This window comes from Camelina sativa, chromosome 9, assembly GCF_000633955.1.
Source record: "Camelina sativa cultivar DH55 chromosome 9, Cs, whole genome shotgun sequence".
In the NCBI taxonomy this organism is placed as follows: domain Eukaryota; kingdom Viridiplantae; phylum Streptophyta; class Magnoliopsida; order Brassicales; family Brassicaceae; genus Camelina; species Camelina sativa.
Window position 1 is genome coordinate 32,904,989 of NC_025693.1, and position 15,566 is coordinate 32,920,554.

The window sequence follows — 15,566 nt, forward strand, 5'->3', positions numbered from 1 at the left end:
TTTAAACGAATGCTTGCGTAAAAAAAAAAAAAAGAAAACGAATATGCTATACCAAGTTAAAAAGATCTAGCAATGTGAATTTTATCGAGATAACAATGTATAACAAGAATCACAAATCGTCGTCCACTTTAACAAAAAAAAAAAAAAAAAAAANTAACAAGAATCATAAATAAAGAACAGTTCATTTGATAAATTTTCAAAAAGCTCAACCAAAAATAATGAAGTAGTTCAGAAAACACACCAAAACACTGACAAATACATTATAGGACCTCTAAAATACATGAAGACTCACTTGGACACTAAATGCTAATGAAACACAATATAATAGATCATAAAACCATAAAAAAATATCATGTTGGCATGAAGAGATACTTCTATATTTTTTATTGGGAAAAATGCCATAAAAATCCCCAACTTTCAAATTTGGAACGAAAAAAGCATGAATTTTCGAGATGTCGTTTTAATCCCAAAGTTTAGTTTGACTTTTTGATAAAATAGTAAAGTTTCATTGACCTGGTTATTTCAAGCGCGTCGTTAAGTTTCTGTTAATGGAGTTAATTTTCCGTCAACAATCTCCGTTTAGTCAAAGAAAATATATATAATTTTGTTTTCTAACATTTGTTGAAAGCGTGATGTGGTCAATTGGTTAACGTGAGAGTTTGGTTTTTACCTGCCGCGGGTTTGACTCGGCTTGGACGAAAGTATTTTTGTTTTTTAAAATAAAAGATAATACATAGATTCAAACTCAAGACCTCAAAGCCGCCAACATCAAAGTGTAACCAACTACGCTAAGTAGATTTATTAACCACTAATGAAACACAAAGTTTATTATATGTGGTAGTCGATTCTCGGGAAATGCAGAGAGTCCAACCCTAACTCTGCTCCGAGGAGGTACGCTTGGACGGAGGAATGACCAAAGAGGTTGATTTGCCAAGCAGCACGAGGAGTTGTATTGAAATGTTGCTTTATAAACAAACGTCGTCAATGAAGAAGTTATCAACCGAAAGCCCGAGAAATCCCCAGGTTTCGATGATTTCGTCAATGATGAAGTTAAAAAAACACATATAAAACACGATATAAGAATTTGTGTTTCACTAATGGTTAATAAATCTACCTAGCGTAGGTGGTTACGCTTTATTTTTTGCGGCTTTGATGTCTCGAGTTTGAATCTACGTTATATCTTTTATTTTAAAAAACAAAAAAACCTTCGTCCAGGCCGAGTCGAACCCGCGGCAGGTGAAAACCAAACTCCCCCATTAACCAATAGACCACGTCACGCTTTCAACAAATGATATAAAACAAAATTATATATCTTGTCTTTGACTAAATGGAGATTGTTAACAGAAAATTAACTCCGTTAACGAAAACTTAACGACGTGCTTGAAATGGCCAGGTCAACGAAACTTTACTTTATCAAAAAGTCAAACTAAACTTCAGGATTAAAACGATATTTCGAAAGTTCATGCATTTTTCGTCCCAAATTTAAAAGTTGGAAATTTTTATGGCATTTTCCCATTTTTTATTGTATTGATAATTTGTAAAAAATCAAACTAAAAGAGTTTAAAAGTGAAAAAGCTACTGTCAATATAGAGGGGCCGCCACTTTCAATATAGAGGGGCCGCCACTGAGAGAGTAAGTGAGATTGATTGAAAATTTGAATTGGAAATATATGGTCCTACATATTGATTGGTCACATTTCACAAAACCATATTATTATTGGTCAATATCATTATTAATTATTTATTTGAATTATTATAAATATCCTTGTTTTTTTTTTTTCACCGAAACATTTTCATTATATTATAGTATCCTTGTTTCCTTAGAGAACTCTATCTTTAGAAACTAAGAGAAAATGAAATTAACACCTAAATTTCTGCTTCTGTTTCTATTTGTCTTGAGTCATCATGTTGATTCTGGCTCTATCGTCAAGTTTCTTCCCGGTTTTGAAGGCCCTCTTCCTTTCGAACTCGAAACCGGGTTTGTTAAATCTCTCTTTTGCAACAATGTGTTCTGAATTTGGAGTTAGTAATTAGTCATTCTTCTGAATGAAGGTACATTCGTATTGGTGAAGAAGAAGACGTGCAACTGTTTTACTATTTCTTCAAGTCTGAGAACAATCCAAAAGAAGACCCTCTGCTTCTATGGTTAGAAGGAGGACCAGGATGTACTATTCTCACTGGCGTTCTTTTAGAGAATGGTAGATCTCTCAATTTTTTCCCTCTTGCTCTAAGGATTATTTTCAACTGCTTGCTTAAAGTGGGGAAAAAAATATAGGCCCTTTGACTTTCAAGTCCGAGGTTTACAATGGAAGTGTCCCTTCTTTGGTCTCTACTACATATTCATGGACAAAGGTAGCTGGAAGTATGTTCATAAGTCGATCACAATGATCTATATATTATTAATACTCAATAAATTTGGCATCATTTTTGTAGATGGCTAACATAATATACTTGGACCAGCCTGTTGGAGCTGGCTTCTCATATTCAAGAACTCCACTTGGTAAAACTAGTGACACAAAACAAGTTAAGATGATCCATGAGTTTCTTCAAAAGGTTATATGACAATTTTTTTTTTTAATATTTTTCTCTTGAAGCACTTGTATAAGTTGTAAACTTGTAATTCTCTTGGTCTATATATAGTTACTGAAGGATAGTTGATTAGCTGTAGACTTAACCAAACCAGTTACCCGACTCGTTGAAGCCTTCCCGGTCTGATTTTGTTTAAGGTGTTAATTGGTATTCAGCCAGCGTTTAGGTCATCATCAATTAAGGTGTTTTTTTTTCTTTTTTTTTTTTTTCTTTGTGTGACAGTGGCTAAGCAAGCATCCACAATTTTCCACCAACCCTTTTTACGTTACTGGAGCTTCTTATGCCGGTATGATTGTTCCAGCCCTTGTTGACGAAATCTCAAAAGGTATGTTTTAAATCATGTCAACTATACGCTTTTATCATATTCCGGGCCTCTTTCAAGTAATCCAATGGTTTTCTCTCACGTTTTAATAATATGTTGCAGGGAATTATATATGTTGCAACCCTCCTATAAATCTACAGGTCATTGATATTTTTAATAATTGCTTCAAATATTATGTATGTTTGCTCCAACACTTAATTTTTTCTTGCGGAAAACAGGGTTATGTGCTCGGAAACCCGGTAACACATTATGAAATTGATAGAAACTATCGGATTCCATTTGCTTATGGAATGTCATTAATCTCTGATGAACTCTACGAGGTATGAAATATTGCCACTACAGAGTTTAGACTATTTTGTATTTCTATTTTTTTGTTACGAACCGGCTCTTAGCTTGCCAAGTTTGAAAGCTTCAAAATGATATAACAATGTTCGAAATATCATGTTTACAGTCACTGGAGAGATTTTGCAAAGGAAATTATTACAATGTGGATCCACTTAACACAAAATGTTTGAAACTTGTTGAAGAATTCCATATGGTACGCACTCTGAAATTTGGTCGATGCTTCTTTTCTCGTGGTAATAAATATCATCCATCACTAAGTCAGGTTTTTTTTTTTTTTTTTTGGTTTTGACACAGTGCATAGACAAATTAAATATACATCATCCGTTAATACCACAATGTGATGACCCAATTACACAAAATATATCTCCCGATTGCTTCGTAAGTAATACATCTTTCCTCCATCTAGTGACCCATGTAATTGAGTTAGTAAATTTTGTAATTTAACTTGATTAAGATTGTAGTTTTGGTGTATCTATCTTACTTAGCCATCTACTCTGTATAAATAGAGTTGTTAATTTTATTTTGCAGTATTATAAGTATACTCTTCTTGAACGCTGGGCCAACAAAGAGCGTTCGCAAAGCTCTTCAAATTGATAAGGTATTTGCAAGCTTAACTGACGATCATTAATCAATTGCCATATTATACAGAAAATTTTATATAAATCTAAATTTGGGACTATCTATGAATACAGGGGAGCAAAGGAGTCTTGTTGCGACATAATCATACTATACCATACGATAAAAACATTAAAAGCAGCATACCATACCATCTGAATAACAGCATTAACGGCTACCGGTCTCTTATATTCAGGTAATATTTTAATCTATACTTTTGGGGAGGCAAAATATATACAACTATAGAGATCAAAATATTGGGCACAATATTTACAACTGTAGAGATCAAACTAGATTAAATTATTAGTATATGAATTTTATAAATTTTAACTCATTTAAAACTAGTGTGAGACATAATAAAATTATGATTAATGAGATTCCGTCATATATATATAATAAGAGCTGACTATAATGTTGGTTTTCCAAAAGTTTTTGTGAATTGTCTTTTTAACTACTATTTTTTTGTTCATTTTTTGAATCATTATTAGCAAAAGGTATATATTTGATATGAAGCACATATTATTTTTGATATAATTTTTTTCTTATCTCTTATCATTGAGATATAGTGCACAGAATTAAATTCTGATTTATTATGATGAAATAGATTGTCAAACTCCATTACAGAATGGAATGTGTAAGGGTTAGAATTCGGTTCAAAAGAAAAAATATCAGATTAAATATTCTAAAAAGTAGGCGTTTGCAACAAAAGAAAGTTTATAAGATATTTCTTAGGTTTTACACACGTATAAACAGTGGCGATCCAGAACTGATTTCTACATGGGGCACAAACTATAAATGACAATTGATACATAAAAAAAATCTTTAAAACATGAAATGAAAGAGGAATCGAACCCAAGACCTTAGATATAGCATGAGGCAACTTAAACCAAATCAGCTAGAAACACTATATTAGCTGTAAACATTTGATAAATTTCTTAATACTGTATAGGGCACGTGCCCTACTAACCTTGTGAATAGATCCGCCCCTGCGTATAAATATATTTTTGTATGCTCTTACAAAAAAATAGAAAAGGTATAAAGGTACGTTTTGTATGATTTGGGTTTCCACTTACAATTTAAATATCATTAAAAATTATATATATTTATTACAACCTGTAATTTACTTAGGCTTTGATTCAGAATGATTATTAAAATAGATATATCTATTATGGTGATATAAAATTTCCTTAAATCATTTTAAGTTTATATATGTTTAAAATTTAGTTTTCTAGTTTAATTTCTACAAAAGCGAGATCCAAACCAAATCCAAGCTGATGAAAAAAAATCGAAGTTTCAACAACGGAAGCATATTACATTTTGTTTTAGTTTTTATAAAACCAAAGATCGTATAAATCAATCGTAAATTAACAAGATTGTTCACTGCTATGTACTTACATTTGTGTTGTTTATGGTGAACAGTGGTGATCATGATATGCAGGTGCCTTCCTTTGCAACTCGAGCCTGGATAAAATCTCTAAACTACTCCATCACTCATGACTGGAAACCTTGGATGATAAAAGATCAAATCGCTGGGTAATTAATATATCGTCTATTCATTTTCTTGTCTTATCAGAAACTTATCAAACTCACGTACTATCATTTTTTTGACAGATATACGAGAACGTATGCGAATAAGATGACATTTGCTACTATCAAAGCAAGTTTTCTCATTTCAACCCCATATTTTTACTTCCACTGCATTGCATTGAAATGTATTTATATTTCTAATTGTTTTGAGCATTGACTATAGGGATCTGGACACACGCCAGAGTATCTACCAGAAGAGACCTCTATCGTGTTCAAAAAGTGGATCAATGGCCAACTTTTCTAATAGAGCCTCATGCAAGAATAAAGAATAAAAATGTATAATATGAGATGCATGCTTGTAGACGATATTATTATTTACTAGGTGAGTAATTGTGCTATGCGTGATTGTTTGCTTTTATTCATATTACTAAATCGTTTGCCTACTTATATTTAGGTTTGGGCCGGGTCTTCGAGTTCGGATCAAGTTTTTTGGATCTAGAAGTTTAGGATCTATTCGGATATTTTAAAATTTGGGGTTGGGGTTGGATTTTTCCAATATCCAAAAGATCAAAATTTTGTTTATAAATCTACCAACTTACTTGAAAATATCCAAAATTTCCAAGTATATGTAAATTTATATGATTTGACTCTTAAATCGACCTAAACGTTTGTTTGTAAAAAATTTCTGGGAAAATGAGACTTAACAAGGAAAAAATATGATTTTTGGAAATGAGAGAAATTTGTTGGTAACCTATACCATATATTCATATATATTTGGTGGATGCTGGATCGGAACACTCAAATAGGGATAATATTTGTGAGTTAAAACTCTCCAGGGAAAAAGCTAGATCTTGAATCTTGATATATTTATGTATGCTAAAACTGTATAAACTGTATTCGTATATTTACATAATATGAAATTACTACAGCTAACTGATGCCTTCATCTCCCACAAAAGTAGATGTAACGTCTTAGCCTGGGTTTTGAACTAGTATGAGCCCTTCATGGCCTTTATTCCTTTAAGCTCGTTTCCTGGGCTTTGGCCCCTTGATCCTTTGCTTCGCACACCGAGCTCAGTAACGTCGACATCACACGTGGATGCCCTCTCCGGATCCTGAATCCTTGGTGCAGAATCCGACACCAGCATGTTTATCTTCATCCTCTTTTTTTTTTGTGTGCAAAGTTTATCTTCATCCTTTAACGTACGTACCTTATCAATAAACTCACTAGATTTTTCACCTTATGTTGTGAGTAAAAAAAATAAACGGCCCTAAAATACATTATACTGATTGAAAAATCGAATTGGACTATATGGTCCTAAAAATTATGACTATTCAACGTGGAGGGACTATTGACCTCTCATTTCACAACGTGGATGTAATTATCATAAAGATCCTTGTTTCCTTGGAGAACACAATTTTTAGAAACCAAAGAGAAAATGAATTTAACACTAAAATTTCTGCTTCTGCTGCTATTTGTTTTGAGTCAGCATGCTGATTCTGGCTCTATCGTCAAGTTTCTTCCCGGCTTTGAAGGCCCTCTTCCTTTCGAACTCGAAACCGGGTTTGTTAAAATCTCTCTTGTGTAACAATGTGTTTTGAGTTTGGAGTTAGTAATTAATCATTCTTCTGAATGAAGGTACATTGGTATTGGTAAGAAAGAGGAAGAGCAACTGTTTTACTATTTCATCAAGTCTGAGAATAATCCAGAAGAAGACCCTCTTCTTCTATGGTTAGAGGGAGGACCTGGAAGTTCTTCTCTCAATGGCCTTCTCATGGAGATTGGTAAATTTCTACGGATTAATTTTTTCGTATTGCTCTAAGGATTATTTTTAAAGATTTGCTTAAAGTGGGGGAAAAAATTTAGGCCCTGTGGCTTTGAAGTCCGAGGTTTATAATGGAACTGTCCCTTCTTTGGTCTCTACTACGTATTCATGGACAAAGGTAGCTGGAAGTATGTTCATATGTCGATCACGTACAAACCCAAGGATCTATTATTAATGATTTTATTAAATTTGGGATCATTATTTTTAGATGGCGAGCATAATATTCTTGGATCAACCTGTTGGAGCTGGCTTCTCATATTCAAGAACTCCACTTAATAAAACTACTGACACAAATGAAGTTAAGATCATATACGAGTTTCTTCAAAAGGTTATAAGACAGATTTTTTTTATATAACATTTTTTGGTATTAATTTAAGCTCTTGTCTATGTTGTTATATATCGATATACAGTCGATTCCAAATTTCCAAAGAGATGTAGACTTAACCGAGATTATTTTCTAAGTGATTTTAAGCTTTACACGTTCTTATTTTATATTTCAACCGAGCTTGAGGTGATTGGTTTAGCGCATCAATATATTATTACAGTGGCTAAGCAAGCATCCACAATATTTGTCCAATCCATTTTATGCTACTGGAAGTTCTTATGCCGGTATGATTGTTCCGGCCCTCGTTGACAAAATTTCAAAAGGTATGTTTTTAATCATATCAACATATACACATTTACCATACTCTGGCCCCTCGTTCAAGTAATCAAAATGTTTTCTCTCTCATGCATATTTTAACAATATAATTACTGTGATGCAGGAAATTATATATGTTGCAACCCTCCTATAAACATACAGGTAAATGATATTTGACAATTACTTCTTATATTATGTTGTATATATATAATATTCTCCAACACTTTCAATTTTTTTTTTCCAAAAACAGGGTTATGTGCTCGGAAACCCAATGACACATTATGACATTGAACAAAACTCTCGTATTCCATTTGCTCATGGAATGTCACTTATCTCTGATGAACTCTACACGGTATGAATTATATACCATGCATGCTTAATTTGTTATTTTGTCTTTTCAAAGCCTAAAAACATAACAACGTTCGAAACATTATTTTACAGTCAATGAAGAGATTTTGCAAAGGAAATTATTTCAATGTGGATCCAAGTAACACAAAATGTTTGGAACTTGTTGAAGAATTCCATAAGGTACACACTCTGATATTTGGTTGATATATATCTTATTTTTTCTCGTGGTAATAATTATGTTGAAGATCTTCTCAAATATGTTGAGAGGAACTGGCAAGAAACGAGCTTTCTTTCCAACCCCTTCTTCAATCAATAACGGCTCTCGGCTACCAGCGGCCCCTGCTTCTCATCACTAATTCAGGATTTTTTTTTGTTTTTTTTTGGTATTTACAGTGCATTGACGACCTAAATATATATAATCCATTGATACCAGATTGCCAGGACCCATCAGATACGCAAAATATATCCCCTCATTGCTATGTAAGTAATAATATTGATTTTATCTGTTTACGCTTTTTTATTCTATCAAATGTTTTGGTTAATCGATTAACAAAAAAAAAAAAAGGGAAGATAGTTTACACAACTAGTATGATGAAATTATATATTAACATTACATTCAAAAAAAAAAAGATGAAGTTATACTACTAACTTAGCAAACTTTGTAACTATTTTATGATCATAGTCCTAACTTATTAAAACTACGAATCTAATTAAAATAAACGAACCACATATATATACAGTATGAGTGGAGATTTACTTCAGTAATTATTTAAAATAAACATTTACAGTATTACAAGTATCATCTCCAAGAACGATGGGCCAACACAGAGAGCGTTCGCAAAGCTCTTCAAATCAAGAAGGTATTTGCAAGACTTAATTGAAGATCATTATTCAATAGTCATATTATTAAGTATTTTTATAAAGTCTAAATTTGGGACAGTCTATGAATATAGGGGAGCAAAAGAGAATGGGTGCGATTTAATCATAGGATACCATACGATCAAGACATTAAAAGCAATAGTGTACCAGACCATATGAAAAACAGCGCTAACGGCTACCGGTCGCTTATCTTCAGGTAATAGTTAAATCTATATGTTAAGTCTCGGATGAACCCATTAAAACTCAGCTAAACTCTGCAAACCAGTGGTTGAACCGGCGGATCCGGTCAACCCAGTCATATAGTATTCTTAAACTTTAAGATTAACTTAACTAGGTAAAGTTTGTATATAGTATTGTATAGTGTATATAACTTGTAAGTGAAAACACAAACACTTGAAAAACCTAATGAGTTTATTAAAAAAATGATTAATTGATGATGAGTATAGTTTTACTTATGTTTTATTCTTTAAAAAATCAATGCATATAGTCATAAATGTTAACACACAAAAAAAAACTTGTAAAATAAATAAGCTTATCATAATGAATCTTTGATTACTTGAAAAGATTGTTAGTATATTCTAATTTACGTTTCATTTTCTAATTTTCAACTCATATAAAATTAGTTTGATAATGTTGGTTTTCTTAAGGTTTTTGTGAATTTTATTACCTAATCATCTTTTGTAAAACATTTAAATTATTTTTAATACAAGATTTATACTCCTTCCGCTTTAAATTACTTGTCGTTTAAAATTTTTTCACACAGATTAAAAAAATAATTAAAATTTATATTTTACAATTTTTAATATATTTTTTATTTTTATTAGTCAATAAATTAAAATGCTTTGTATAATTTGTACTTTTATCAAATATATGCATTAGAAGTCGAAAATAACAACTATTATAAAACAAAATTTTTTACTTTAGAACACAACTAAAAGAACCAGAGAGAGTATTTGATATAATGCACATTGACAAGATTGTTTATGGTGAACAGTGGTGATCATGATATGGCGTTGCCTTCCATTGGAACTCAAGCCTGGATAAAATCTCTCAATTATTCCATCACTCATGACTGGAAGCCTTGGATGATAAACAATCAAATCGCTGGGTATATATTGTTTTACGTTTCTCCATTTTCTTATCGTATCACAAACTTATTAAACTCACGTAAAATCATTCTTTTGACAGATACGCGAGAACTTATTCCAACAAGATGACATTTGCTACTGTCAAAGAAAGTTTACTAGTTTCAACTCAATATTTTTATTTCCATTGTTTACATTAAAAATTATTTTCTGATTGTTTTGAACGTTTTGACTATAGGGATGTGGACACACGCCAGAGTATCTACCAGAAGAGACCTCTATCTTGTTCAAAATGTGGCTCAGTGGCCAACTTTTGTAATCGAGCCTCATGCCCTTTTAACTAGGAAAAAAGTATAACATACATGAAATGTTTGTAGACAGTATTATTGCTTAATTAAAGATCATTTATTTTTTTAATATTTTTTTTAGCAACATAAAGATCAGTTATTTAAGAAACAAACTTACAATACAAAAATTATCAATTTAACGGTGGCCATAAAAGTAGTGTAGTACCACCTACATCTGCCCATTTCTATGATTACGGAGGCGCAGAGGAGAATAGTTGCGATGTGATCATATAATGCCATACATACAATCACGACAATAAAACTAGTAGTACCATAATGGTTACGTTTGAATAACGACATTAATGGTTAATTACGTTTGGTTAGCGTTATAAAAATACAAGTCTGGTGGGCAAAACTTTTACAACTAGTGCAATCGAACAACACCTAAGTGAATCAAACAGAAACAAAACGAATACTCTGTTTACAAACATACTCTTATAATACAGAATTGTTAATAAAACATATACTTTTGTCCCTCTTCTTAGATAACTACCAAACTTTTGTTCTTTGAAAACAATTTTTTTTTAAATAATAAATTCAAATCATTTGAATTTTAGTATCCAACTTTATGATATACTTTCTAAACTATTTATGAACATATATCATTTTAAATTGAAGAAAGTACTCTAATTATTGATTTAACTAAAGATTTTGGAAGTGATTATAATAACGTAAGAATTTAAAGAATCTATAATAAGTAAAAATGTTATTACGTTATACGGTGAAGGGTTATATAGCGGGTGATTTTTGAGTTAATAGTATTGATTTGCATTTTTCTGAGTTGAAGGATAAACTTGCAAAAAAAAAATTGTTTAAAGGATTTTTTTGCACAAAACCCAATTATATACTATTCAGTTTTTCTTAATTATTATCATCACCTGGAAAGCTTTAAAAGTTTTGTTATCTTAAGCTATCTAACTAACAGTAACTTCTTTAACAAGAAAGAAAACTAACAGTAACTTAATTAGCGGAGAAAGAGAAACTTATCCCTAAAAAATGAAAAACGAAAATAGAAGGAGATGATCCCAACATAGCTTCATAAGCCTCACAAAGACCAAATCCTACAACTAACGCATAAGAAATTCTATCTGGGACCAGCGAGTATTTTGTTTTTGTATTTTTTTTGGGTAAAGCCGTAAAGGATAGCAATAAAGATAAAAGGCTAGAGTTTGCTAAGGAGTCAGCCAAACGGTTCTCACTTCGTGGGACAGCAAAAAGAACCAGCCATCTTCAAATCCAGAGGATAGGGATAGGATATCATGAAGATTTCTGTGGAGCTAAGCTAATGGAGACTAGGTTTTGATAGCTTTGATTAGCTGTTGCAAATCTCTGAAGCCAATGGAATTTTTCATATTTTCATCAAATTAGAAATTTCAATAAATTCCAAATTTCAATAATATTTAATCACGGACCAGCAACATAGACAAATTGTAAGGGACCAGCGACATAGACAATTGAATTCAATCAGGGACCAGCGGCATGGACAAATTGTGAGACTCAGACCAGTGACCAACTCGTGTGTTTTCTAGGGGGAGTGGAAGTGGTCCACCCAAAAACAAGTGAACAACTCAACAGAAAGTTTCTTTATCCGGACATATCACATATATATTGAATTAATCTTCTTTTATTAAATTATTCAACATAATATTAAATAATATTTTGGTAGTATTATTAATTGTTGCTAAAATATTTTTGAGAACAAAAATAACCTACAACAAAATAAAATCATTTTTTAAAAAATCTATATTAATAAAAAGTTGGAGCTATAAACTCCTTAAAGTGTCCACATAGGATTTTAAACAATCAATCGGGATTCGACATATCACTAATTAACTATTTTTAACATCTCATTAATTAACATTTTTAAATTTAAATATTTTCTATTTCTTTCTATTAATAAAAAGAAAAAATATATATATAAAAACAGGAGAAATGTGAAGTTTTGAACAAAGAGTGAAGAAGCTGACGAGAAAAGAAAGAAAAAGAGTATTACAAAGATTATTTAGCGGAAAAAAGTGAAAAGCTGACGAGAAAGAGAAGAAGAAGAATATTACGAATAAACGGATAGTAAAGGTAACGATGACAACTATCATGCAAAAACTGAATCAGTTGACAATAAAGATGAAGAGAAAGAGTATGAAAGTAAGTGAAAAAAATATAAAGACATAGGTGGTGGCGTTCAATTGAATACGAGAAAACAAAATTTTGCTTTAATAATAATTTAAAGTTTCATAAGATAATATTTCATTACTATCATCAATTGTATATAATTTTTACCAAAATATATTTAATAAAACCACACGTAGATTTAAAACCTAATATAATATAAAAATATATATGTTAAAAATATATATAGCATTAATAATTTAATTTTAAAAATATATTAAATTATCTTTCTCTCTCGCCGAAGGCGATATCGTGAGGGCAGTTACTTCAGCAACACAACCTCTATTAACACCGGTTTTCCGGCCGGCGCTGGCTTCTCCGGCGTCGGCCAGTCCCTTTCTTTTCCTTCAGTTTCTAATCTTTCTTGTTTTTTACTTTGATTTGCTGCGAATTCAAAAATCCCAAACCGTCGTTTTGTCCTAATTCAGATCTTGAAATTATCATCCTGTTTGGGTGATGTTTAATAACACCTAAAGATCATTATACTTCGCGAGAGTAATGGATCCACAGTCGGACGTGTTTCTCTCGTTTCATAACTGCAGGGAACAGAGGTCTAAGAATCAAACGATGGAATTGGTAGTGTCGTGGTCTCAATTTCGTGTTATCCTTCTCTTAATATGGGAGAGTTTAATTCCGACCCTAATCTGGTCTCAGTCCAAGAGTTTTTGTGTCGGTTTCTTTCCGTCTTCGAACGGTGTTTGTCGTTTCATCATAGAAACGTGTCACTATCAACATCAAAGGGGATATGCCTCTTCTTTGGATCTATCCTATTTAAGAAAAGGAGATCCATTCTGGATTTGGGATCCAGGAATATGTGATTGTGTTTTAATCTCTTGGGGGATAGAACTATGGATGCTTGGCTTTGACTACAGTCGGATGGTAATATCGTTTGATACTTTTGGATTTAGAAATATGTTCACTGGTTACAAAATGAAGGAATCAATATTAACTGGCGATGATGTTGATGGTTACTTCTTAAGGTCGACAATCTACCCATTGTTGGAAAAATTCTGGGGTTCTTCACTAACTCAAGAGAATTTCATTTATTGTATTTGGTCCGAGATGGAAGCGATGTTCTCAGCGAGTTTCATTACTCACCACCTTTTGGTTTGGGTATGCAATTTGGTTTTTCGACATAGGAATTGGCAAGATTAGGGTCAACGAAGAGGCTCAGGACAGACTAATGCTTGTTTGGGATATTTGCGAGAGGAAAACAAGGTCAGTATTTCTTAAAAAACACTGATACGGATTAATTGGTATCAGATTGTTGACTGTTCAGAGATATCAACGAAAGCAATGGGTTTTGTAATACAATGTGCATTTTGGTATTTCTACAACGAAAAGTTAGCCAAGCACAACTTTTGTATAAGAAGATCGATTACGGAGGAGGAAAATAACGGTTTCATTTGGCCGTTAGCGAGTAAGGCTTTAAAGAAAGCATTGTCAAATTCACTCTTTAGTTTTTATCATCTTCAGTATATGGCGCATATTTCTACTTATGTAATAATTTGCTTTCGAAGTTTCTGTAGTGACTTTGTAAACTCATGATGATATCAATGAATGAATTTGTTTAGGTGAAAAAAAAAAAATATATGTTAAAAAAGATTTTAAAAGGATTGTTTTTTTTTTGGTTCCGTTTTAAAAGGATTGTTGAGAAAATAAAAATATCTCTAAAAAGAAGAAAAAAAATTAATATGTAAAAGAATATTGTAGATTTTCGCCAAACAAAACTAGAAAGGATATTGATTAAATGAATATCCATGGACCACGAAACAAGAATCGATCATACGACATATGGTCCATCGTGAATTCTTTATATATATATAATAGGTGATTCAGGCTTTTCACCACCCGATTAATCTTTTCGAGTGAGTGTAAATCGTTCGAGTAGTCCACTCTATGGCTTTTCTAAAAGACATAGAGTATGACATTATTTCGACTGGCCAAATAGAATGATTTAATGTTGTGTTTAAAAGGAATTAATCCTTAATTGTGACCCAGAGGACAACTCCTCCTCAAATAAAAACTACTAAAACCACCACCAAAATTTCTAATAACCTTATGGGGTCAATTCTTTAGAAATTAAGAGAGAATGGTTTGATACTAAAATTTCTGCGTCCGCTTCTATATGTCTTTAGGCATTAAACAATTTTAAAAAACAAGAATAAAAGACACAACTCGAATACGAAATCAATTTAAAATATATGAATTGTCATAAAAGCAACATACGTTATACCTTACCAATAATCAATATACATTGGATCATGAAATGAGGATTTTATAAGATTTTTTTTTTTTTTTAATTCACCTGTTATTCAATTTGTAATTTTTATGTCTTCTCAAATCCCATGTTATTGAACTTGAAATTTTTTATGTAAAATCATTCAAAATAAAAAATCATATATCAAATCCACTGTTATTGAAAACATAAGAATTTATTTTTTAAAAATATTGAACTGATTTTGGAGATTTTAAAATCACTGGTAGAAGTGTGATTTGGGAGGATTTCAATAAAATGAAATAAAACATCCACTAGAAAAAAAACTAGGAAGCAAGGAAGAAGGCAGATAGACAATGAAGCAATGTGTATCTTCCTCTAATTTATCTTAGGCATCACCGTTCAATAATATTCGTCTCTTTTTGTCGAAAACAGAGATTTCATATCGTAGCCGACAATGAAGCAGCAAAGGCCTTATCCTTGAATCTTTTGCATCACCATTGGCATTCATTGAAGTCGGACTCTTTTTGCTTTGGATGGTGCCGGAAACATATTTTTTCTCGAGGCTGGTTAACTTTTTGCCATCGCTCAACGAGTCATATCCAAATCAAGGAATTTTTATTCCTTAGGTTTTATGTAAACAAAAATGTTATAGTTACTG

At 31.8% G+C, this 15,566-nt stretch overlaps 1 protein-coding gene and 1 pseudogene across 2 annotated transcripts; both read left to right on the plus strand.

The window, feature by feature from the left end:
* Positions 1,806-5,795, plus strand: LOC109125188 (annotated as a pseudogene).
* LOC104715910 (serine carboxypeptidase-like 9) lies at positions 6,738-10,593 on the plus strand. Of its 2 annotated transcripts, none has more exons than XM_019229551.1 (14): positions 6,738-6,960; positions 7,036-7,181; positions 7,264-7,340; positions 7,431-7,550; positions 7,768-7,870; positions 7,987-8,024; positions 8,113-8,214; positions 8,304-8,390; positions 8,604-8,690; positions 8,999-9,070; positions 9,164-9,285; positions 10,084-10,197; positions 10,278-10,328; positions 10,416-10,593. In XM_019229551.1, the coding sequence occupies exons 1-14, from the start codon at positions 6,836-6,838 to the stop codon at positions 10,516-10,518; spliced, it is 1,347 nt and encodes a 448-aa protein (XP_019085096.1). In that variant the 5' UTR covers positions 6,738-6,835; the 3' UTR covers positions 10,519-10,593. The 2 variants fall into 2 exon arrangements, with proteins under 2 accessions (XP_019085096.1, XP_019085095.1); XM_019229550.1 differs by having other exon boundaries at positions 6,740-6,960; positions 10,278-10,323; positions 10,413-10,591.

What these genes read in the sequence shown, in the direction of transcription:
- LOC104715910 (XM_019229551.1), top strand. Translation starts at nt 6,836, where the DNA reads ATGAATTTAACACTAAAATTTCTGCTTCTGCTGCTATTTGTTTTGAGT. An exon ending in ACCCTCCTATAAACATACAG is followed by an intron (nt 8,025 to 8,112) that starts GTAAATGATATT and finishes TTCCAAAAACAG; the next exon opens with GGTTATGTGCTCGGAAACCC. An exon ending in AAGCTCTTCAAATCAAGAAG is followed by an intron (nt 9,071 to 9,163) that starts GTATTTGCAAGA and finishes CTATGAATATAG; the next exon opens with GGGAGCAAAAGAGAATGGGT.